Source organism: Strix aluco, chromosome 3 (genome assembly GCF_031877795.1).
Source record: "Strix aluco isolate bStrAlu1 chromosome 3, bStrAlu1.hap1, whole genome shotgun sequence".
Classification (NCBI taxonomy): domain Eukaryota; kingdom Metazoa; phylum Chordata; class Aves; order Strigiformes; family Strigidae; genus Strix; species Strix aluco.
In genome coordinates, this window is record NC_133933.1 from 44,488,135 (window position 1) to 44,513,839 (window position 25,705).

General features: G+C 38.5%; 1 protein-coding gene across 2 annotated transcripts in view; it reads left to right on the forward strand.

The window, feature by feature from the left end:
• AKT3 (AKT serine/threonine kinase 3) overlaps positions 1-25,111 on the forward strand; it is a 161,088-nt gene extending 135,977 nt beyond the window's left edge. For both annotated transcript variants that reach the window (XM_074818365.1, XM_074818366.1), the window contains exons 11-14: positions 3,269-3,483; positions 6,236-6,323; positions 17,879-17,981; positions 20,917-25,111. In XM_074818365.1, the coding sequence (XP_074674466.1) occupies positions 3,269-3,483; positions 6,236-6,323; positions 17,879-17,981; positions 20,917-21,002 (492 nt within the window). In that variant the 3' untranslated portion in view covers positions 21,003-25,111. The remainder of the gene's footprint in view (positions 1-3,268; positions 3,484-6,235; positions 6,324-17,878; positions 17,982-20,916) is intronic.
• The last annotated feature ends 594 nt before the right edge of the window (positions 25,112-25,705 follow it).

The window sequence follows — 25,705 nt, forward strand, 5'->3', positions numbered from 1 at the left end:
GGCTGGAGATGATGGAGGCACTTTAAGGGCAGTGTACAAGGTCCAAGAGATCGGACTTTCCACTGTGTCTGTGCCTGGACAGGTGCTTAGGCTGGTACCCGACATATACAAGGATGCCCCACAAATACTGGAGGGACAGCAGTATCAGTCCTCACAGCCAGAGGAGGCATTTCTACAAGCAGGTATCCACCTTGCGGCAGGCAAAAGATTGAATTATTCCTAGGTACAAAGCCTGCAGCTGTGTGTCATGTTCATTTTAGCACTGAGTTGAAGCTTTCTTGACCTATGTTCAGTGTAATTAAAAACAAATCCCTCAAATCCAAGGATTGTTTGGAAAGGATTCTGTAATGCTAGAGCAGTGTGTATAGACATGTTCTCATCCCTGCCCTAATTGTATGGATTTGGTCGTAGGAGCTGCTGGACTCCAGCAATTCCATTGATTTGTCACAGTCTACAAATCCTGGAGTTTCTTAGCACCATGAGGAGTAGAAATGACTTAAAGAAAATAATTGTATGTATTTACTGTGAATGCGTTATGCACAATTTTATTACATTTATATTAAAAGAAGTTGAGATGCATTTTGCTTTATTTACACTATTTTCAGGCTGCTTTCCTTTCGCCTGAATGAAACCCTTTTGATGCTCTTGCTTGTCTGGCTGGCTGTAAACCAGGTATTTAAACAAAAATAAAGAGTTGCCAGTTTTGCCAGCTGGGGATGAGAACCCGGCTGGTGATATGCGGGTTCGGGAGGCAGTTAATCCAGCTTTTATGCTTTTTTATGATTTTATGTAAAAAGAGGTTAAAAATCACATTTGGCTCTTTCTTTGTACCACTGTTTTGTTGCTGTTGTGGGAATGCAGCAAAAGGTTGCTCATACTTTTTATTATTATTAGGTAAAGTCCTGCATAAATTAGGTAAAGCCCCAGATACAGTTTGCTTTAGCTATTGGCCATGTGATTTGCCTTGCTCAGAGAACGATACGTTTTATCTTCCTGTTGCCTTCTTTCATAAATCACACATGCAAACCACACCTCAACTTACTTGTAAAAAGAACCTACTACTGCCTTGCAATTTTATATATTTTATTAGCTTCTAAAAAAAAAAGCAGCTAACTGTATAGATAGGAGGAATAGTAACAGTGCTAATAGATACAGTAGAAAAATAGATAATGCTTATATTCTGTGACAGAAGAAACGGTGATTTAAAGACAAGCATCAGATTTCATATACAGTTTTTCAGCAAATAGCTTGCAATATGCTCAAACTCATAAAACATTTAATTAATTTTAAAATGCAGGAGTTATTTTAGTTAGTTTTGTCATATGTACTTGCTCAGATAATTTGTTGTATTTTACACTTCCCAAAATTTCACCCTCTATTTGGAAATATCAATGATGTAACGAATCTGTGTGTTTTGGCACAGTTGTAAATAGTATGTGTTAATGTGTTAATATTTATGATTTTTTAATCTTATATACACAAGAGGGATTTTTAATACACTTCTTTTCATCGTGTTTCTACTACTAATCCTTAAGGACAGTGAAGACTAGGAATATGAATGCATTAATTACCGTGGGATTGTCAAAATTGCCATACTGGATCAGATTGCATTTTATTTCTGCTAGTAGCATGTACCAGATACTTCAGAGGAGGCTTGGATTTGCTGGGGAGAAAAAGGAGAGGCAGATAAACGAGCTTGACACCCCTCATTAGGACTGGCTAGGGTAGTGCATGTGTCCTGTGATGTGGTCATGGCCACTTAGTGCCCTCAGATGGGTGAGGACTGCGTCTGCCTTTGCGTCAGAGGAAATTATTGGAAGTCATCTTACACTTTTTAGACAATCACAAGATAATGTACTCATGGAAAAAGGTTGTTTCTGATCTGCTAGAGGTTGCCTTATTCATTAAAGCCTGACGGCTTTAGTACATCACCAGATTTTCACTGCTGTGTATCTAAATGACTTTCTGTGTGTCTATTTACAGTTTGAATCTGGGTGAGCTCTTTGTGGTGATGATGGCATGTGTCTCTGTGTTGTAAAAAGTGTTTTGTTTTCTGTGGATTAGTTTGTTGGTTCTTTTTTCGGTCATATGTTCCGCCTTTCAGAATCTGCCTTTTAATGGTGCAGAAACAGTTCTTTATAAAGAATGATTTAGTTCTTTATAAATACAGTCCAACTCTATTAGTTGTATTTCTTTGATCTTTCTAACTTTATTATTTAAGTCTAATTTCTTGTTTTAAGGTTTCTGTCTCTTTAATAGATATTTCTGCAGCAAATACTGGCAATTGGCATATACAGTTGTAGTGCCTTCTGTATTACTATTTATTAACTTCTAACTGTTGCATCTTTTTTGAGTGAAAGGGTATGATCTTCTAGAAATTCACAGAAATTGGAATTATGCATGTACATGTTCAGTAACCTTCAGCTTCCTTATTGCTTATGGTTTCATTATGGGTGTATGCTGCTGTTATGTATTTCTACAGTTTAATATGAAGGTGTATTAAGGTCAAGACACACTGCTTAGATTCCTTATTCCAATTCTCTGGGGCTGCTGGGAGAAGGGCTGTGGTGTAGGTTGTTTTTAGGTACACGACATTGGAGGCATTATGTTAACAAATTATATAAATGTTACCATATTTCTGTGATCATATAATATCATATGAACACAGCATCACATAAACATAGTATCATATAAATATTGTCATATTTCTTTGCATTAGCACAGTTCAGCAGTTTGGACTGTTTCATGGAAGGTAATGATACTGTCAGGGGAAATACATTGAGAACTTTTAATATAAAGAAAGATCATATAGAAACTAAGCTTGTTTTCGTAAGATTAAGGTGTTTCTAAATTTGAGGCTTTATTCTTACAGGTGGGGTAAGGAGAGAAGAAATGACTGAGCAAGGAGATGCTTCACTTCTTCTCCCAGAAGAATGCTAACTGAGGCAGTAGTGCCCGTAGATAGTGTCTCTTCCTAAAGCTGTGTACACTATAGATGGGATGGTAGAGGACATGGGAAAGGGGAAAGTGATCATTTTGAGTAGGTCATTCTCAATTTTTTATTTTGCTTTTAGCAGTACAGTCCCCGGTATGCCTGGAATTTCAGTGAGCTCAGGTGTGTGAGTCAGTACTGCAGTTGCATGTATTCAGCTGGGTTCTGGGAGTCCTTGTGTTGGAAACACATTCATATAGAAATGCATCAGATAGTCTGAAATGATCGTGTCTGAAATAGTGCCTGACTGAAAGCTGGTTTTGGTTTCTGTCTTAGGTGTTGGAAGATAATGACTATGGTCGTGCAGTGGACTGGTGGGGATTAGGAGTTGTCATGTATGAAATGATGTGTGGAAGATTACCATTCTACAACCAAGATCACGAGAAACTATTTGAACTGATACTAATGGAGGACATAAAATTTCCTCGAACTCTGTCTGCAGATGCAAAATCATTACTATCAGGCCTACTGATAAAGGATCCAAATAAGCGGTAAGTTAAATTACTTGGGTATACAGACATAATAAATACTCCAATTATACAGGGTAATGTAAATATAGGCCAGTGGTGCCCAGTCTTCCTGGCTGAAGGGCCTGTCAGTCACAGGAAAGGGCCACATGTGGCCATACAGTCTTGGGTTTTGACTTTTTCGATACAGCAACGCTATACAAAGTAAGTTTAACAAGCAAAAGGAGAAGAAGCATGTGGAAGAGAACACTTTTTTAATCATTCACAGCAAACACAGGGGTCTTTTCAGGTTTACATTGTGTACTGGAACAAAGGGAAAGCTCTCAATTGTTTTTCAGAGTATGACTTAACTCTGAGGTGGCTGTAGTGTCTCATGGAGACTACAGCACTTTTTTCTTGGAAGTGATCACGCCAGAAGACATGTATAGACAGCTACAGCTAAAATTTATTAGGGCATGTAAATAAATCACATATTAGACCATGTAAACTAGTAACTAGTTAAAGAATACATCATCTGAGTGAAATTTAAATACAGTGGTTTGAAAGCAAGTACCACCCAGCTGCTGCTTGTGCCCTTTTGTGGTGGGCTTTTCCCTGGGATTGTTGCCTAGGAGAGACGTTTTCCAGTGGCTCCTGCACTGGACAAGCAGTGTCCAGTCTCCTGTGGTTCTACAACAAATCTCTGTCTTTGTAAATCAGTGAGATTTGTCTGTAGGTCCCCTCTTCTCCCCAATCTCTTTATTGTTCTTGCAAGTCTCTTGGCATGTTTTAAGGCTGCAGGCATTCTTCTGTCTGTCTGTCTCTCTTCTCTAGTCCTCCTTCCTCTTCAGTTTGTTTTCAAGAAATTTTCAATAGTGGGCATTGCTGCATTGCTCGTTGGTGCTCAGGGCAGGACTGGCTGCAGTGTCTCTCTGAGGGATATGCCTGCACACAGCCAAGTGCAACAGCCAGGACAACACAAGTGGTCAGCCTTTCTTGTGCTGCCCAGCAATGCCTGTTTAACTGAACTTACTGCATGCAGTAAAAGCAAACTGTGACCAACCAGCCAAATACATAGAGAGTAAAGTACAGATTTGTTCCTGTAGCAACTCCTAATGCATTTTAACCCCCAAACAATCTGACCCATCAAATATATTAATCTTTAGAATTGAAAAGATACTTCCTTTTAATTAATCTTTGCAGACAGTAGCGTTTATTACAGATTTACATTTACAATCTTATTCAAGTTCTGGTACTAGGTAGTGCTAAATAGGGTGGGAGCACAGAGGTTAACTTCAACTCAGCTGTTCTCTTAGCAGCTGGATGGGAAGATACTGAGAGAAATCTGGAGACTGCAGGATAACTGGGATGATTTGCAGAGATGTAGAGAATTTTGTAAAGAGTAGTTGAGAAACAAAGAGGAATACAGCTTGGAAACAAGAATAACTTTACACCTGGTTACTGCAAGACTGAGGTAGTAGTCCAGAATATTTCTATAATTTGGCACCAGGGTAACACCAATACAGATTTTTTTTTTCTTGGTTGTGGGACTTACTACTCCTTGCAGTAAATGCCTTAGAGAGGACTTTCTCTTACTTAAAAGGTTGCTTTTAAAATTTGTCTTTATATCTTTAGCAGTTCCTTTTAATGAAACACAAACTACTTGTGTCACTCTTCTTGTCAATATTTAACATGTATGGGCTGCTTGTTCAGTTAAGATTAGATTTTTTTTTTTTCCTGTTGCTGCTTCTTTCTGTTAGACCAGTAGGATAGCCAGTCTCAGGAAGAAGTTAAATGAGAGCTGAGCAATCCTGCCAGTCCACGTGCTGTTGGAAGGGGCAGAGGTTCCCTTCACTGGGTGTGTGGTTCTTTGGCCAGCAACAGCAGCAGCTCAGGGGAGCTCACTAAACTTGTTGAGTCAAATTTGACTTGCCAGTGAAACAAAAAAAGGCCAGTTCTTTGTTGTTTTCTCATTGCGGGGATAGTTTCCTTCGAGGTTAGTGAGCTGACTCAGCTCAGAGTCGTCAGTGGGAATGATGCTTTAGATGCAAGTGAGAGGGAAGAGGTATGGGCACGGGTGGGATCCTCCTTTTTTTGGCAGCAGCGACCACTTTCCTGAGCTCAAATCACCTTGGGCAAGTTCACCCAAAGTAGGTGGAATTCACTTCCCGAGATGATTTACCAGACAGAGTCTGGCTTTGGCAAGCTATGGGCCACAGTGAATAGTGTGGTTATTTACAATGGCCTTTAAATAACCTTCTCAGCAGGCCTACAATTTATTAATTTATACTAATTGACTCAGATTGAGACTATTTTATGGTAATTGGTTAATTGTTACAGCACCCAGATGCAACAGCAGTGAACACTGTATAAAAATGATGTGTGAGTCATTACTGATTCAGTGCCTGGCACCTCCTTGGCAAAATTTTATGTCAGCATTGTTGGGTTGGTTGTGGTTTTTAATAGTGCCAGAGCGTTAGTTGGTCTTTCAAGAAAGCTAAACTTAAGTATGTTTTTAAAATGAATGAATTAATAAAATAGCTCACCACGGACAGTAATGAACACTGTAGTTGGAACAATCAAATAGAATAGACCATGGCATGGATACTTCTACTATCACATTTTCTCTCAAGATCACCTGAATTCATATTAAACAGGTGAGAATTACATATTAAGTGGGTGAGAATTGTTCTCAAATAGTCAAAAACAAATGGTCACTTTTCCAACTATTACAATAACTTAATCTCTGTTTTAGAGTAACACTTGTTTAATATGTTTTTTTTTCCACTCTCTTTAGACTTGGTGGAGGCCCAGATGATGCAAAAGAAATCATGCGTCATAGTTTCTTTGCTGGAGTAAACTGGCAAGATGTATATGATAAAAAGGTATGTCTTTCTATGGCATTGAATATTCTGGTTTCTGCAAGGTGGTTTCAACTGCTAGTCTTAGGACTGCTGCTCTCTGAAGTTAGTCACGTTTTTCTTTGCAACTTTTGGTGTTAATACAAATGAATAATTATTCTGAACTAGGTGTACTTACATAGTCTTTTGTTTTTCAGTAACAATTTGCCAGTGGACCAAAAATAAATCTTGCAAACCGACCTAAACTCAGCAGATTTCTCTTTTATTATGTAAATGTCCAAATCTTTTCCTTTCTTTCTTATTTCCCGGGCCTTCAGGAGAAAAGTAGGTGTGTGACTCAAGATAATTTGAGAAAATGTAATGCAAGTTTATCCTGAATTGTCTTCTTATTTCTGCCTTTTATTGAAAAGTTGTTTTATGGAAATAAGAAAATGAAGTGATTGGAAGGGACTCATAGCAAAAATCTGCTTTCTGATTGTTTGTGTTTAAGTAGAAATCTTTTTCAAACTTATTTTTAAAGAGATATCTAAGAAAATTAAAATAGCATTAAAACACTGAGCCAAAACAGCTTGTGGAGAAAGCGAGTACTGGGAATTCAATTGGAACAGTTTTCTCTAAACCCAGTCCTGTTCCTGTAATGATCAACACTTTGGGGATGATTTTAGAAAATGAATTTATCTTACTCAGTAGTGAAACTCAATTTGACTTAAGTTGTTTTATATACAGAAGCTGATTTTTATCTCAGTACTTGTGTAAGAATTTACTTGTTGCTATAAACCCCTTCTATTTTGATAAAGTCTTTTTTTTTTCCCCCAACTGTTTTACATGGTTAATCTGCCAGTTGAGCTGCGTAATTTTAAAAGATACATTTTTCTCCTTTTTTTGCTTTGTTCAAATAAAAGGAAAATGGAAGACATACGAATGAGCAGAATATGTTTATGCTATAATGTCAATGATACAAACTGTTTTTTCAGTTGTTGTTGAACTGGAATTTTAAAAATGTGTGGTTGTTGGTGTGGTTCTTCTCTGACAAATACCGGCATTGAAATAAGCGCCTGTATATGATGATACAAAATATGGTACTCTGAAGTTACTTGATACAAGTGTGATTTTTTTTCCCTGGCAGTATCATGGGGTTTCAAGAAACTCTAAAATAAATAATCAGAGCAAGTAAATTAATCAGGTTACTTTATGAGCTCAACCATCGGTTGGTTATGTAAGGACATTGTAAAGAAGCACTTTGAGGATAAAATCTAAAAATACAAGTTGAGGACCTTTCTAGAGTTTAAAAAAACCCACTAAAATCGATTGGATTGCAGTGTGCTAAGAGTGGGTGAGAATGAAAAAGCTGTTACATTACTCTTGCTCTGTTGAAAAAGATTTCTTAATTATTTTACATTAGAAATAGAACTCTCAATTCTACGCTGTGTTCAACATCATATTTCGTTAAGAAAATATAGATAGTTTTAATTTTTAAGCATGTGCCTTGAGTCTTTCCAAATCAACATGGCAAGTGTCTTTCAGTCAAGATCTTACTCTCATCTATTAAAATAAAAAGAGGTATTTTGCAGGTATAAATATATATAAAAATTTATATATAATACATTAAAATGTATATAAATACATAAATGCAGATATTTTGTTTTTATGCTCATGGAGATGGATATGGCTTATTGGAGTATTATAACTGGGGAAATTGTAGTCAGTCATTGTTTACTCTGTCCACTGTTGCTTTGAGAAACTGAATTTGCCAGTAAAAAATCAATTTAATTTCCTCAGTTGAACAGTTAACTTCAAGGATTATAGGAATTGGTTTTGTGCACACAATGTGTTCTTTATGGAAAAATAACTCATGAAAATGGCTTCTGACAATATGTTTTTCAGTTTAATTAAAAAGTAGTTTTGTTCCTATTACAAAGCTCTTTGTCTGGTTGGTTAAAATATCCAGTTGTTCCTTGTGTACACACAGTCTTATCAGTTCTGAAGCTTGCAGAGTGTAAGACTGTGCTCTGAAATACAAACTTCAAACATAATAATAAGGTTAATGAACTCTCACTGAGTCTGTTTATTAGAATACTTATATGAATATTTTTTAGGGTTTGGTATTCTAAAATAACTCAGGAGGAATGCGCATCAAACAAATTTGATTTTCAAATAGGTTTATTCTATGCTTGCTTCTGTTGCTGTTTATTATTAGTAGTATAGTCTTCAGCAGTAGGGTCACTTGATGAAATTGATAGTTGATATAATTATTTGCATAGTAAAAATAATTCACAGCATTCTTGCCTGAGGTTTATGCACCATGAAACTGTAATTTTCTGGCTGCGTTTCAGGAGTATGTTTCTGTTAGCAATGAAAGAACTGAAGTTCACATTCAGAGTAATGGAAACCAAAAAATTGTGTGTATTCCAATTAGTTGCTGGGAGATAGGTTTGTACATGTGCACGCTGTACTCCTGGGCCACTAATTTTGTCATTTTTGCTAGAGATTAAGTACATCTCTCTACTTATTAGGTTATCACTTTACTGGTGTGATTAGAGACAGAATTATGTATCTGTAAACTTTGAGTATTTCATGCAACAAACAGTAGCTCTGTCAGGTCAAATGTATCCAAATGGTCAAATGGAATTATTAGCTCTCTGATGCTGCTAACTAGTTAAACTAATTAGATACTACACAGTGATAATAAAGCGTTGTATGGCACACTGGAGCAGACAAGGTCGTTGCCTTTAAATGAAAAATGTATAGTAGTTAGCATTTGTGATCAGATGTATTTATTTTTGGCAGAAAAACCATGAGGGCATATGAAAGAGGGCAGCCCGTGCCAGGTTCTTCCTGTGATCATCTCAGCCCTGATGAGTTTTTATCTCTGTGCCTGAGTATGAGAAATTGAATAGTTTGGCAAACTCTGAAGACTTCAAAAGCCCATATACTTCTAAATAAAATATTTGTTTTATTTTTAGCTAGAATCAGGAAGCTTTTTGAAATTTCTCTGCTACTCATTTGAGAATTGTCTTAGCATATTTTTATTTGGGTTGAAGAAATATTCTTAAATTGTTGGATGTTCTGTCTAGGGTCTTTCACCAAACAAAAACCACATGGGCATTAATTTAAAGGTGGGAATTTGTGTATGTCTTCAGTCATGCAGCTTGAAGCACTCATGGCAAAGGAGATCCAGACCTTTTAGTGAAGCCTGTGTTTCCTCCTGCAGGCAACATGGATGAAGGAAGAAAGAAACTGTATGGGAATTTGGGCTGATTTCTGATAATACCCCCGATTGTTCCTGAGGCAAAATAGGGAATGTTAATAAATTTATTTGTTAATACTGGGAAGGGAGTAGGGGCAAGTGGCAGTAATGGTTAAAGCTGGGGTGTCTGACTTTGCTGCAGGCGCAGCACTTATGAAGGTGCCTATCTCAGTGCAGAGGCAGCGACTTTCAGCATGAATTCTGACAGCTGCAACAAGCTGTTCCTTACCCTTCAGCTGTGACTACCTTTGCTTTACTGAAAACACAACAGCAGCAGATGATGAAATCCCATGATTGAAGCCCTGGGTTCAGGCCTGGCAAAATCTGCTGTATAGCTATAATCTTAAATGCATGTTTAAGTACTTTCGTTGTATCAGAGTTTAAGAGAAAGGGCAGGAGGGAAATAGGAACATACCAACATCTGGTTTTAGGCTGTTGCTATTTGAGTCGTACTATTTTTTATGATTATCTGCAGTGCAACAAAACCTGTAGAAATGACCCTCGTTACTTTTGTGTTGTTGCCATGTGAAGTGGTATAAAGATCAGAAAACTGGTAACTGGCCTGATCTGTTCATTGTGTTTCCAGTGATACTTTAAACTATGTGGGCAGACCTAGTGGTTGATTACCACCCCTTCCCCCAGCTGCTTGAATTTATGGGGAGGAAAATATTCATGAGGGTGTCTGATTCTTAAACTGAAATTGTTGCTGTAGTCCTGGGGGTTGTTGTATCCGCAACTGTATCACTTGCAAAACAGTTCGTCCATGGGCAACCCCCCCGCTGAAGCCCGCCTTCCTGTGGGTTTGTGTTGTGTGTCCTTCCAGCGCTGAAATCTCAGCTCTTCCTCCTCCCGCTGCCCAGGACGGCCACATGCACAGCACCCTGGCAGGGGTGTTTCCAGCTCCCGGCGGCCGTGCTGCGGCTGCTGGCTGGACAGCAGGCTGCCTGCTTCTGGGCCGGGTATGGGCATGAATCAGTCCCTGCATGAATGCTTACTGACCGGTTTGAAGCTCAGCTCAATTTACCATCTTTCCCTCAGTGGAAATTCTAGTTTGGGGGAGATGGACAGGGAAGTCTCTCTTCTATTCAGGAAACTAGATTAAGTAATTCTATGGGAAGTGTCTATGTTCCTAGTCTTTTCTCCATCACGGTGCGTTTGCCAGCCATTTGAAATTTGTTAGGGAAGAACGTATAGACTGACGGTGAGCATAATCTTATCAGCTCCTGTTTCCTTTGGTGACTGAGCTAACATCAGAAAAAGGGCAGAAAAGTAGTGTTAGGAAAGGAAAATTGCTATTGTAAAGGACTTGCATATTTTTAAATAAAATACTGTTGTTGATGATCTAATGTTGAAAGACTGAACTAAGATTTTGTGTTTTTAGTATCTCTGCATGATCTTTAGGGTCACCAAGCATTTGCTTTGACAGGAGCTTATAAGATGTATAAATGAGGGAACATGTATTAACAGATACGCATCAGAAAAATATAAAATTTGAGACAAGCTTTGCTATTGTCCTTTTAAAATGTTTTATTGTGGTATTTTGAAGTTAATGAATTTCAGTTTATGTGAAAATAGACTACTTGGAAGTCATTTAGTAAGTTAGCTAGTTTGTTAATGTAAATACTTTTTTTTTTGAGAAGTCTGTTTGTGAATTGTGACATGTTTTTAGTACTTCCAGCTGGGCATGCTTGTGATGAAATACGAAGGTGTGTTTCAGTGATGTGACTCCATTCTCTCATCACAGTGTAATTTATCTTTTTCCACCATTCTGATTTGGCTAATCTGTCTCTTCTGCTTGATTCTTGAAAATAACAACTTCGCAGTTTTGGTTCTTTAGGAAAGTTTAAGGTAGATGAAAGTTTGATTTATGGACACCAAATCATGAACACTTGATTACCAATACTTAATTAACTTCCATAGTCAGAAAGAACTGTAACATTTGACACAGTTTTTGACATATGTTACACTTGAGTAATAAACTAGGTGGAAATTGTTGAAATACAGCATATGATGACAATACAAGGCATTATTGAAATGCCTGTTTTATAGTTGTTTTTATAATAAATTTTCAAAATATATAAACTGTGAGAACAGAAGAATTCATAAAGAGGAGGCATATATGTTGGGAAGCAGCAGCCGTTTCTTTTAATTGGACAACTTGGAATATCATACTGAAGTTGAACTGTAAGTAAGATTCAAATAGTTATTCCTTATGAATAAAACCTGAAACTGAGCAGCAGTGCTCACTCTTTAGTATTTATATGATACATAAAGAATTAGTGAGTTTGGGAGTTTTGAGATTATAATCTAGTTATCTCGTTTGTTTAAATGAATAATTCAGTGGGGGTGGTGTATAGCTGCTCCTCTTACTCCTTTCACACTTTATCTCAGAGTACTATTCAGCAACAGTCTGTTGGTGGGTGAGATTCTTACAGTAGGGTTAATTTTGAGTTCATTGGAAGGAAAATTCCTTTTAAATTAAAAGGAGAAGGAAGATTGACATTCTTAAACTTCATATTTTTCATTTGGTAAATTGAGTGCATCACAGTTACTTTGAAGTAGCTTCAGCCACTTCCTATAGAACACCAAGACAAATGATTCCTGTCAGATTATCTTTAAGCAAATAATGTTACATATTTTCTCTCATACTGAAGTATTTGTGTAGTTGTTCAGTAAGTGTGAGAAAGCTCAAAGTGTAGGATACAGCCTGTCTGCTCATCTTTGTGTGACTGTAACAGACAGGTACTTGTACCTGCCCCTTTCCTTCCCCTGAGGGATGGGTAGTAGGTTTCTCAGGCCTTGAACTGTGGAAAAACAGTGGTGTTTCTCACACGCAGCTCTTGATGGATGCCAAATGGAAGTGCCATTCACTGAAGATAGTGAAGACACTAAGAATTTGATATTTCTTCTGCTGTCATTTCTAACATCAAGCCTTGGAAATGACCGGGGCAGATTCAACTTGACAGATGGGTGTGAAATTGGATTTTTGTCTTGAACATCGACTCTTATAGTCACTTAACTCACACTGAGTTTAGACTTTTATTTCTTTATCTGTACACACACATACATATCTATGCATATGTGTGTGTGTGTAATGCATAAATGCAGAAAATCTGTTATTTCTGGTCCAAGTAAACTGTCAGGTGCTGGAGGTGCAGTCTCCTGTCTGGTTCAAGTGTGTTCTGCCTGAATTTGCACTGACCGCTAGAGGAGGAAAATCGTCCCGTACTAAAGCTTGGCAGCCAGAACTGAGCAGCGTGATTCTCTTGCAGACTCACAAGGCCCATGCTCATCTTGTTCCTTTTGGACACAGGTTACTGGGTGTGCCTTGTGGTGCTCACATTACTTGTACTTTCTGACTTCTCAGGGCAGAAGTGGGGAAAAGCTGTGGCGATAGCAGCTGGATACCATTTCCTTGTGGCACCAAACATGAAATGCTGCTGGGTATAGAGTAGCACCTTCATGTTGTGATTGTCAGAGCTGTCGTTAATGTTGGGTGTTCTTTTCTTTGACGTTAAACCTCAGCTTCAGTCTCCCTCAGGATGTATGGAGAAGCTTCTGAATTCTTATTCAGGCTCTGTGCCAATCTAAGTGGTTACCTCTGCAGCAGTTGCACCTTATTTGTCTTTCTAATGGTTTCATTGCAGCTGAAATTTGTGGAGTTTTTACTTTCTGTTTTTAAATAAAATCTGACAATTAATGAACAAAGGTGACACCCCTTCAAAAAGATGATTGTCAAGTTTCTGTACCATGGCCTAGCATGTTGGTGACGTGGCTTACAAAATCTGTCTTGAACAATTCTGTCCCCAGTCTCCTGAATTTGGTGTTGAATTACTGTGTCCCTCTGTGTACACTTGCGCACATCATTTATAATATACTCTGTGCTTCTGCTTTGTATGAAATGTTACTAGGAAAGGGTTTCTTACTGCATTTCTCTCATTTTCTTCTGGAGGTGATGCCCGAGCTGTGTGCTGGTTCCTCATTTCTTCACAATAATTGTTTTAGAGGTTTTCCCATTAGAACTGGATGTGTGTCTTGCAAGTATCCCAACAATTATGTGAAGGTCAGAGAAAGAATTTACTTGAGGGAAGGGGAGGTGTGCCTTTGGTGGCAGATCAGGAGTCTGGAGTGGGATAGCCACAAGACTTTAGCCATGGTTGGTTTGGTGTAGGTGGTGTTGAGCAGGTTGAAAGAAGGGATCCCAAATTCTGGCTGTCCTCACAACTGCACTCTTGGAAATGCTGCTGTGAGGGAAGGAGGCAAAGTGTATGGAAAGAGTTAAGAAACCTTCCTGCTGAGTTATATCTGTGCATCTTAATCTTGGCTACTGTTTCCTCTTTTCCATAGGTGTAATGGTTTAGCCCCTGCCGGGGTCTGAGACCACGGGCTGCTACCCCTCCCCCACAAAGGGAGTGAAATACAAAGCCCCAAGACTGAAATAAGGAAAGGTTTAATACAATAATGCAATAGCAACACAACCAACAACAACAATAACAATAACAGTAATAGTGATAGCAATGAACAGAGCAAAATAGCTACCAAATACAGCAGTGAGAGGAGCAGACGTACAAAACCACGCGCCCCGCACTCCCGCGCCAGGAAATGTGACGCGCCAGGATGTGACATCCGCATGGTATCTGAATAACCCGGCTAGAGCTCCCCCCCCACTGCTGGGGAAACTTAACCCTATCCTGGCTAAACCAGGACACATAGGCTATAGGGGATGGTTGATGTATGTGAGGGTATAGCTTGTATAAATACTGGTGTAAGCTGTTGGAGAGAGCCACATGGCTGCACGGTTTGTTGTTGCAGTTGCTGAAGTTTCCAACTGCTTTTAATGTCCGGGATATGAAAGGTGCTGCTGTAAGACGGATGAATCCTGAAACACCAGTGACATAAATTTGCGCTGGGTTTCTCCGTTCTGGTTACAGCCTGGAGTTTTGTGTGTTTTACTTGTCTCACTTCCCTAGACAGCTAAACTTCTGCCATAACTGGGAGTTTCATCAGCTAACTTACTGGATGTTATTGATAACCAACTTCCTTCCATCACCTGTGATTGATGAATTTTGTTTTAATGGTGCTTTTCTTACCTGAGTGAAATTATTGTTGTAATTACTTGTTCCTTAAGAGTCATTTAGTACTGTGCTTCTCTTCCTAAAATAAAGTTTTCAAATTATTTTCAAAACCTTTACTATTTCAGATAAATGGAGAGAACAAGGTGGTGATGTAAAGTTGTAGTGAGGCCTGTTCATTTCTGTGGAAAGAAAAAAAAAAAAAAAGGAAAAAAACCCCTGAGTTAACCAATAAGTAGCCAGTAAGTTTTTGAGGAAGAAACTTGTCAGCTAATGCGTTATTTTTTTCCTCTTCAGCTGCAGATCCATACATTGCTATATATGATGATCTTACCATGCCCTGCCTTTTGTTTTTCATTAACTACTTTGATTTAAATCGTGGTTGTTAAAGCCTGCAGAGTGACTGTTTTCTCCTTCTCATCACATAGTAGTTGTGGCATGAAAGGTCTCTGGTTTACTTCATAGCAAGAGTGGTTTGTTCTGATGTGTACTGCACCATTGGAAAGACATCGTTTCGTGTCCTTGACTTGAGAAAAAAGAACATTTTTCTTAGGCTTGTATTTTCATATGAAAAGTTTTAATTCTTGTGAAATGGCATTTTGTGTTTCTGATCTGGAAAAATTATCCCAATCAGGGAAGTAGTAAAATTGTTATAAATCTGTTATCTAATGGATTTTTTTCATACTGAATTTATCCAATGTTTATTTCAGTTGCTTAGAACTGTGCAAGTGTCTAAGTGTCTTTAAGGATGTGCAGTGGTGGTCACTTGGCCTGCCTTGAGCAGAGTACGTTACTTGGCTTCATGTAATTTATTTATTTTTTTTTTTTTTTATTTTTTTTTTTTTTTTACTTATTGAGTGTTAGTCTCTGAGACAGAAAAATGAGAAGAATGGCAGTGTGGGATGTTCCACTGGAGTAACTCTGTGCTTAGGATTTGTGTTGGCTGCTTTACTGGGGGGACATACAACTTGGGAAATCTGTTTTAATGTGCAGAATTGATTGGGATGGCCGGGGCGCATACAAAAATAATGTTCATAAAAGTGCAGGAATTTGTACTTTGTTTTTAAACACAGGATGTAACTGGAAGATTCTTCTGATGTTGATTTTAAAGATGTTAGCTTCTTAATCTTTTATCCTATAATGCCTAAATGCTTTACTTCAAATACACCTCTGCTGTTGTATGTTTTCCCTTCAGGAAAATATAAGGGAAAACTGAATTTTGTTTTGTAAAAGCATTAATCAGATTTATTGTACCGGTTTAACTATGTGCAAGTGATATATTTGTTTTTGTTTAATAATTTCTTGGACTGTTACTGAAGATTGGGATCAGATAAGTTAGAGCTCTTGGTATATACTTGAAAGGACAAAGAAACTGTGGCAGGGAGAAAAGAGTCAAACTGTTGAGTGAAGGGTAATGCTGAAGGACTTGTAGGTGTATCCTGAGAGGGATGGCAGCAGACTCTGGCCCTACATCCGAAGAACCACCCAGCATTCTGGTGTGGTGCTCATATTGCAAAGTACAGTGAAGGTATCTTTCTGCAGCTAGTGTGGCTTTCACTTTACTGGCTGTCAGTGTAGTATATCCTACGTGAGAGGGAAAACATGAAAAGAACTGGGTGTCACTTTTCATCCTGGATTTGGAAACAATGGGAGTTTGTGTGTGCATTTGTAATGGCAATAAAAGATGGAGAGAGGCTTTATGTGAGTGTATGCACCTACACTTGCTTTTGTTTACTTTTTTTTTTTCTTGTTGTCTTGCCGTTTAAGTGCCCCATTTATGCACTTTACCACATTTTAATCTTTTGTGCCTCATTCCAAACTGTAAAGTATTAGGAATTAATAATTTTCTGCATAGAGATCTACTGTGAAGATCATCTTGTTGAAAGCCTTCTTTCTTTGGCTGGTTGTGCAGCACTCTAGTCCTCATAGGATAGCTATAGTCCTCACAGGACATAGTTTCCCTGCATGTCCTCATGGGACTATAGTAAATAGCTAGCTTTTTTGGGGTTTGGATGGTTCTGTTTGTGTATCATGTAGTCTCCTTTGGTTAGCACTGAGATCCAGAGCTGATTCTAACATTCACCAGTTCATGCAGATCTCTCCAAGCTGTACAAAAAAAAAAGTCTTGTGCATGGAACATAGTAAAATAATGAAGACTCTTACTGTTTTAAAAAAATTATCATTAAAGAGTTTCTGCAATGTACATCGTGTGTCATAGATTGTCTAGTGCATTGAACTTGGTGAGGGGAGGGGGTTTCACAGCAGTTCTGTTCCCTTTGCTGTGGGACAAGAAATAAATGACCAAATTAATTGTTTGGTGTTCTGGAGTTGAAGAGAGAGATGACATGAAACTAGTGAAAACCACACACAAGCTCTGATAATATCAGCAAGCTGTAATGTAACCTGTTATATAGAAAGGGAAATTGATAGACTATCTTCAGGGTGTGTATTTTAAACTGCATATGAGGAGATAACACCAAAGGGCTCCAAGGTACAAACCAAAACATTGTCAACAACCCCCCTCCCCGCTTTTGCAATATCATACATACTAAACTGCTGTATCCTTTTGGACTGGCACCATGCAGTGTGATATTCCAGTTAAAATCTTCAGCCTACAGGCGATTGTTCTGGAGGAGAAGGTGGATAGCAAGGCTGGCTCAAAAGAGGGGCGAGGAAGTCCTGCCTGTGAGCAAATACTAGGGATTTGCTGTTGGGAAATACCACACTGTACCATGAAAGCAGCAGGCAGGATTAGATCCAGCAACTCACATAAGCATGAACTGGTCTTTATTCAAATATAAAACTTTCACATTCCCATAATTTCTTCTAAAGATAAAAAAAAGAAAAAAAGCATTGTGCTTACTGTGCTCTCTGTGTAGTCCTCTTTGCCTTAGCTGTTTATACGACCCAATCATGGTGAAGTACCTAGGGGGGCCTTTGTCTGACATCTATGCAGGTAATTAGAATAGCCTGAAGACTTTCTAGGTAATTATCTTTATGCAGTTCAATTTATCTGCAAGTCGTGTGAGAGTGATACTTGGAATTTAGCCGTGTTGTGCTATTAGCTAGATTCTGAACTAATATTTTTGGGATTGACTCTAATGGCTCCTATCTCTTACTAGAAGTTAGAGACCCAGCTGCCTCTCCATGGACCTACTCCTTTGGTCTGGAGTGTAGGGAAAAAGAACAACTTGTTTTCCTGGTAGTGATTTGGCTGGTTTCAGGTATAGTAATTTCATTTTGTTTCTTGGTTCTTTCAGCTTGTACCTCCTTTTAAACCTCAAGTGACATCTGAGACAGACACCAGGTATTTTGATGAAGAATTTACAGCTCAGACTATTACAATAACGCCGCCTGAAAAATGTAAGTCAAATTATGCATAAGCATAACTTAAAAATAATCAGTGCAAGGTTTTTTCTGTTTGAACGGGAAAGCTATTCTCACTGTTACTTATAAAAATCTTCATATGGAAGTGTGTAAGAGTAACCCTCAATGACAGTGTTCTTTTAAAGAACGAGTAGTCACAAAGCTTAGAATATTAGATCACTCCAGGTTGGGTTTTGGGGCATTTTTAGTGTGGTGTTTGTTTGTTTGTTTGGGGTTTGTTTGTGTGTTTTTTTTGTTTGTTTTGGGTTTCTTTTCTTTTCTTTTCTTTTTAAATAAGAGAAAACACCAGCTTCAAATGTTTGCTGGTTGGCAGTCAAGGTCCCAGATGAGCAAAGTACTTGGAACATGGACCTTACTTTTAAGCATGTTGACACTGCTAGTGGCTTGGGCTGTCTAGGTTTGGTGAGTTAGACATATTTTAAACTACACTGAAGACCAAAACAAGAAAAAAAAAAAAAAAGAGCTGCCAGAGACAAGTGAATGTCTCTTGTGTAGATACCAATTACTTGAAAATGAAATCTTCTATCAAGTCCTGTGCTTCAGGAGAGCTCTTAGAGAAGGTATTAATATAGATGTAACTGCTGTACCGGGCCTTGCACAGTTTCTTTGTCGGACTGAATGTAATTTCACCACAGTTTGTATTTTTGGCATCTTCTGCTATACACAAGATTCATGATCTGATCGGCCAAGCTAGGGCTTAACAGAGTTACTTGCCAAGCCAGAGCAGATAAAATCTTGCTGCTTAGTTCTTGAATGAATTTCCTTTTTAAAAGTGAGATTTTCTTTTTTTTTTTTTTTTTTTTATTGGAGGATAGGAAAGGAGGCTCACAAAGGTAGACAATAAAGGCTATAGCTAAGGTTGATCACCCTTTCATAGACATAGCTGATTTTTTTGTGTTTTAGGATTCCCAGGTTTAGCTGCAGTTTTTGTTGGTATATAGATCTGGAGTATTTTCTGGATTTTGCATTTTTAGTGTTTCAATGCAGACATTTAAGTGATTTTAAGTCTTCCTGCTGTGAAAAAAATAACGCTTTCTTCTCCTGTCTATATTGATAAGAATTTGTTCATATGTGTAATTTGAACAAATTTTGCTGAAATTTGGATTAAGTTGGAGTCTGTTTATTCAATATCATAAAGTCCTGATCTCTTGAAAGTCCACATGTGGAATGAGAATGACTATTTATCCATTGAAGGTTGAAGCAATACAAAATATGTGCATGCTACCAAGACTTCAGGTTTGAATTTATTGAATTCAGAGCAGGTGATTGGTACCGATGCAGGGAAATGACCGACCTACCTAAAGTACCTGTCTTGGCCGCTGGTAATGGTCCAGCTACTGCAGCATGAAACTTAGCACGGGCTGAAACCCCACCCCAATCGTAAGAATAATAAAATGGGAGGTGATGATAAGCAGCAGTGCAGAGATGAGCTGCAGCGTTGCTGACGTGGGGAGCCCTCCCAGAGAGCTGGCCAGGCTGCCTCACCTGAGACTGCGATAAGTAGCATCGCCAGCAGCACAAAGGTGAATTTTCTCTCAGAATCACAGAATCATCTAGGTTAGAAAAGACCTTGAAGATCATCTAGTCCAACCATTAACCTAACACTGACCATTCTCAACTAACTCATGCCAGGTAGATCTGGAAAACTGCTGCCATATTTAGCGAACTGCAGTGGCTCAAGGACTACATACGGTTTTCCTTTCCTGGTTTTTGCAACAGGAAATGGTTTCTAATTATTTTTCTTTTAAATTTTTATCTACAATATGGTATCACCCCTGCCTGATGTGATTATGCAAAATGCGTTTTAGGGATGGAGGGGTGGTAAGTGCATATCAGAAAGTTACTGCTGAACTAAAGATCTTTAATAGTTACAGAAATAATTTTCATAACATTTAGGCCACTTATTTAGATGCCAAAGTTTTACAAATCACACTAAGTGAATGTTGAAACTGTATCTTGTATATACAGTAATCAAACTGATAGCAAAACAAACAAGCTCTCTACATTAACCTAATTTAAATTGACAGTGTAAAAGGAAGATTGTATTTGAAGTTACAGAACTGAGAGGCACTGTTGAAGTCAAGCAGCCTAATCGTAGCAGTTACTCAAACCTGCATTAACTCTAGATTTTATATGTAGAATATATGAGGATACAAAAGATACATAATTCTGAAAGGTTGCATATAAATACATTGTTAGAATAACAGTTTCAATAGGAGTCTTTAAGGATAAGCACTGTTGAAACATCCATGTGAGAATGCAGATCCAAATTCTTAGAGTTAGGCAACATCTGGTGCCTGGTTTCCATTGGCACTGTGGGAATTAAGTAAATAAAAATATTTATGAATTTGGCTTAGTCCGTGTTTCCTCTGATCCCAGTAAATACTGTAAAAATAAATAGTTTACTAAAGAATAATATGTGAGAATTGAAACACATAGAACCTGCATGAATTGTTCATTTTGTAGCAGTTTTTCCTTTTAACTCCCTTTGAAATGGAGGAATATTTAAATATATCTATAGCAAGATTATGATTTCCTGAACTCAGTTTAAGAAACAATAACAACTGGCTGCTTCAATCAGCAGTCGGCTTCTGTGGTATCAGAAGCCAGATGTGCTGGCATGTTTTGATTAGCCTAGAACAGGTAGTAATGATTGAAGTTCTGAGGTGATAATCATGATAAAACAAACCAACCAACCAACCCACCCTGAAAAGAATGGTGACTTATTGAAAGGATATCCTTTCAGTGAGCGTCATTCTGCTGTATGAGCATATGCTTACACGACTGAAGTCTTCCTTTAACTTGCACCTTTAACTTCAGCATTGAACCCTGAAAGATGTACGGCATGTCAGGTGAATAATAAAATTTTGTTGCATATGTAATGACATTTTGAACTTCTCCCTTACTACAGATGACGAGGATGGTATGGACTGCATGGACAATGAGAGGCGGCCGCATTTCCCCCAGTTTTCCTACTCTGCAAGTGGACGAGAATAACTTTTTTGTTCTGCTGCTTCACTGTCATCTTAGGTTTATCACTGAAAATGATTCCTGAACATCACCACCAGTACTAGATACTATTTAAGATAGCGGGGGCACTTTCAGAGACCATTCCAAATTGAACAAGTTTCTTTCCCAAACCTATCTAAAATCCATTTTGGTTTGCATGAAATACGAGGTTTTCTCTACTACGCTCTCCTGCTGTTGCTGCTGCCCACAGTCTCAGTGTAATAGCAACGTCAAGAAGTTACTAACAGTTTCTTTGAAGGTAGATGACTTGACTTCAGCATTGTACACTTTGTGCACAAGTAGTCATCTATTTTTCCTCACAGTGGAGGCTAAACAAAAAATGTGTTGGTCCAGCTTATCTTCTTCCAGAAGATGAATCAAAATTGTAATTAGTCTAAAAAGACTAGTCTATAACATTTTCTTGCATCTGTTTGTGCTGGTTAGAACAAGGAAACGTAGGGGTGGTGATGTACATATGCAAGGTTTTTGTTAGGCATATCATTACTTGAAGCAGGTCTCTGTCATTAACATCTGGCTGGAATTTGTTTGGGAAACGTTTGAGAGAAGGACTTAAACTGTTGATATATATAAATATATATATATATTATTTTTTAATTACTGTTGGATACTACAGAAGAAGCAGAAGGGCTGGGCTCACCCAGCCTGCCACTTAGAACTTCCAGGTTCATGTGCAATCATGGAGAATTGAACATTATACATGCAAGAAATGAAGGCATAAAAGCAGCAGTTGAAGTTGTTTAAGGGGTCTTATAATTTGCACCAGATAACATCTTTCTCATGCTTTTCTTTTTCTTTCATGATATACATCACCTCTGATGGCTGAAGAATGTAGACAGGCATAATGGTATTGCTTTTCACCAAAATGTGTGCACCAAGGTAAACAGGTGTTTGCCTTACTCGTTTTTATTTTGAGTTTGTGAATTAGCTTTTTCTCCAGGTGTTTAACTCTGAATATTCTTTTTCTTTTTTTTTTTTTTTTTTTTTTTTTGGTTATACTGCGGTAGTATTTATTTTTAGAGATAAGGATTGTATGTGTCATGTTTGCAAATGCTGCTACATCTTAGATAGAACAGGCTTATAGCAGTTAATTTTGTAATATATGGAAGGACTGTACAAGCTGAAGGGAATAATGCACTTTTCTCCCATGTGGAAATTTTAACAAGGCTCTGAAATTGTACATACTGCTTAGAATCAGATTTTTGTGAATGAAATACTGTCTTTTAATTGTTTGGCAATGGAGGTGAGGAATTCCAACTTCATGTGCCAGAGGGTTAAAAACAGACAAAAAAGCTACATCTTGTGCTTCACTGAGGATAAACGTAATGTAAGAGCCTGACAGCACAATAGAAAATTTCTGTTCTAGATGAAGGAATTGCATTTGAGCAATGAGACCACAGTGATTACAAGAAAAGCACTTTATTTTAATAATTAAAATAGTAAATTTCTGGGATCAGCCATTCTCAAGCAAAAGAGTCCCGAAACCCAGCGTGTTACGTGTAACCGTGGTACCTGATTGACCGAACTTAACTCAAAACATCACGAGAAACGCTCCACTGATAGGAAAATGTCTTTCCATTTCCGAAGATCTGTATCTAACAGAACATGTGCATAAACTTTAGCTTTGATCTTCAGCAGTGATAATCTTAATAATAAACCCTTTGGTGCTAGGAGTCGGGACATCGCGCAGTGCAGTGGTAGCGTGCACGTGCCCTCACTAACGGCATCTGAAAACCCTGACTCCATGGGATTATCACGCGAAGTATCTCTGCGTTCGGATCTTGTTAGCTCCCACGAAGACTGTGATATCGCAGAGTATTCCTGGTTGCGCTGTGTGAATGAGTAGATGAGTCTGAAAGGCGAGATGTTCCTACGCAGATGCCTTAGCCTCTTGATGTGGCAGGTGGAGTGCCCTAGCATGAAGCCCACTGCTGGCAGTGCACGTGCTGGGACGGTCAAGGGGTAGGGGGGCATTTTAGCAAGGCAGCTAAAGACGCAGACTAATTTAGACAATTTTTCATGTTTCGTGTTTTATCTTTAGTAACAGATGGATAATCAGTCAGAAATAGATCATGATGTGTATTCTAACTTCATAGGATCTCATTCTGTCACCTTGTAACACTAAACATGTGTAGAGATTATCCCTCTACGGAGAGAGAGGTGCACAGCAAATGCGTTGCAGCTCTGTTCTGCACCGGTAGCGTAGAGGTGTCTACACTGACACGGTGAGTGAGTGAGTGAGTGACTGAAATAACCGAGTACTTAATAGACGGGCATTAATTAGTTCTCTGCAAAGGCCTCGTACTTACTAAAACTATGGTGACTCAAAATCTGTGTTATATGCCTGTGTTTCTTCCCCTGTGTTTTCAGCTTGTAATAGCAATAAGTTTCTTGACCTAGGGCACCTCTAGCTAATGACCAACTGGTGCCATGCCTCTGGCCAGCCGTTCCTCGCGTGCGGAAGAAGCCCTGTGGTTCGCTCACCATCGCGTAGCTAGTTAGCGTGCGGTTTGCAGTAAATATCTGTCAGTGAATTATCTGAAAATCTTTTAAGACTTCACTTTGCATTGTATCGTCTGCCTTCCAAAACATCATAGATCAAGTCTGTGCTGCAGAAAGACCCAGCAGCCGCTTGGTGCTGCCTGGGGTTGGGGGATTCTCTCTCTTACCAGTGTTAGAAACAGATGAAAGACAAATGGGCAAGCGGTGCCAAGGGAAACTTTTGAAGCTCTTCTTTTGCTGTTTGCAGTTGTGGTCGGGTTTGGACAGGAGGTGGTGGCTGGTTACCCTGGCGAGCCTTTCGAGCACAGTACATTTCAGACTTTGGCTCCAGCTTGTACTGACTTCCATGACATACAGTATGCCCTCTTGTACTGCAGCCATCTCGGAGGAAATAGGTCATTTCTGTTTGGATTTTGGCAGTTTTGCACACAGCTTCGCTTTCCACACTAATCCATCTTCCAGTACATTTCTGTTGCTTAAAAAACATTTATTCCAGTATTGTTTTACATTTTTTTCCATCTTTACTTGCGGCTTCTTAAAGCTGACTGTTCTTGCAGGGGCCATGTGCTTCTCCTAGAGTACAAAAGTAAGGTCTTTCCTTACTAACTGCAGGGTCTATATATTACACCTCAATGTACACACTTTGCTGCTACTGTTTGTACTGTCTACAGTAGAATTTCCTTATCTTGCTCCTGGTAGTGCATTACAGGCAAGCATGAAATGTAAAGTATTTATTTAAATAAAAACCTCTAAATTGGTAATTGAATTACCTCCCTGTAGCTTTAGAGTTTGTGACATTTCTTGACCTTGCTAGTTCTTTCATTAGATCCATGCAAGATCTAGTCATATGGTTAAGGATATTAAGCAGACACGACTATGAACCCAAGAAACCGTATTACTGTTGGTCATACTTAAACTGTTTATTTCCTTAAGTATATGACCCACAAGGATGTGAAATAACTACAAGAAACTGTTTTTGTACACTGTACATCCTTAGTATTTTTACACGTATATGATAGGGATGCACATTATTTTCCTTCGTACAGACAGCTTAAATAAAGCACTATGTCAATCTGCTACTTCTGTGTTTTTTAATGCTAATTTGTTCTGGAGGTTTGTAAATATATATATATATGTTCAAGCTTGCCACAAAGGACGTATTTTTTTATATCTGCACATTACTATTAAATATCTTAGAGGATAAAATTCCTAAGTTGTTCTGTGTCAGAGAAAGAAAAACTGAAATGAGAAGGCTATATTGCAGATTACAAAAGATTTCTCAAGTTTTGGGTTAAATATTTACTTCATATTTTAAAGTAATTTTATATAGGTTAGATGTTTCAATCCTGAAATGCACAAAGAATTTACTTAATTTCTTCTTACAAGAAAATGTACATCGTTATTTTTTTATCACTGTATATATAATGATCTGTGCATGTTTAGTTATGAGTTTTATTTGCTGTGAAGTCCTAGTGATAACTGTAACTCGCTGTGACGTATTTCAAATACTGGGTGATCAGTTTCGGCTTGTAAATTATTAAGTTACAGTATTGTAAAAAAAAAGTTTTTATGACTAAGCAAGATGTATCTGTGCTTTGGAACGAGGCTGTTCCCATACAGGTGGTTCATGTTAACTCTACGAGGTGTATGTCACTTGTAAAAGTAAATTTGGGTTACACTTTTGAAGCAACGATTACACAGGGCTACGTTCCTGTCAGAACACCCACGATTTAAGTGATTTGTCATCTCATGAAATTCATAGCCTCACAGCCCATAGCTAGGGGATATGCTGGAGTAAGGAGAGGAAAAAGCGGGCAGGTGGGCTTCGCAGGGCACCTCGCAGTGGGACACTTTGAAGCCCGCAAGCTGGTCCAGGGCCGTTGGAACCAGCTGGTCTGGAGGGCTGAGCGTCCCGAAAGCAGTCGGTCACCTGGGATTTTTTGCTCTGTTCTCAGACTTGAACGCTTCCCTGGAATAGAGGTGCTTCACCCAGGTCTCAGGTTTTTTTTCCTTTTTTTCCTTCTTTTTTTTTTTTTTTTTCTCCCCGACCTTGTAGTAGGAAAGAGCATGAGACAGGCAGCCAGCCGTTAGTTCAGAGGTACTAGGAGAGGCGTGACTGGGACTCGGCTGTGGCAGCGGCAGGACTGTCCGGTTGGGTGCATCCCGCATCG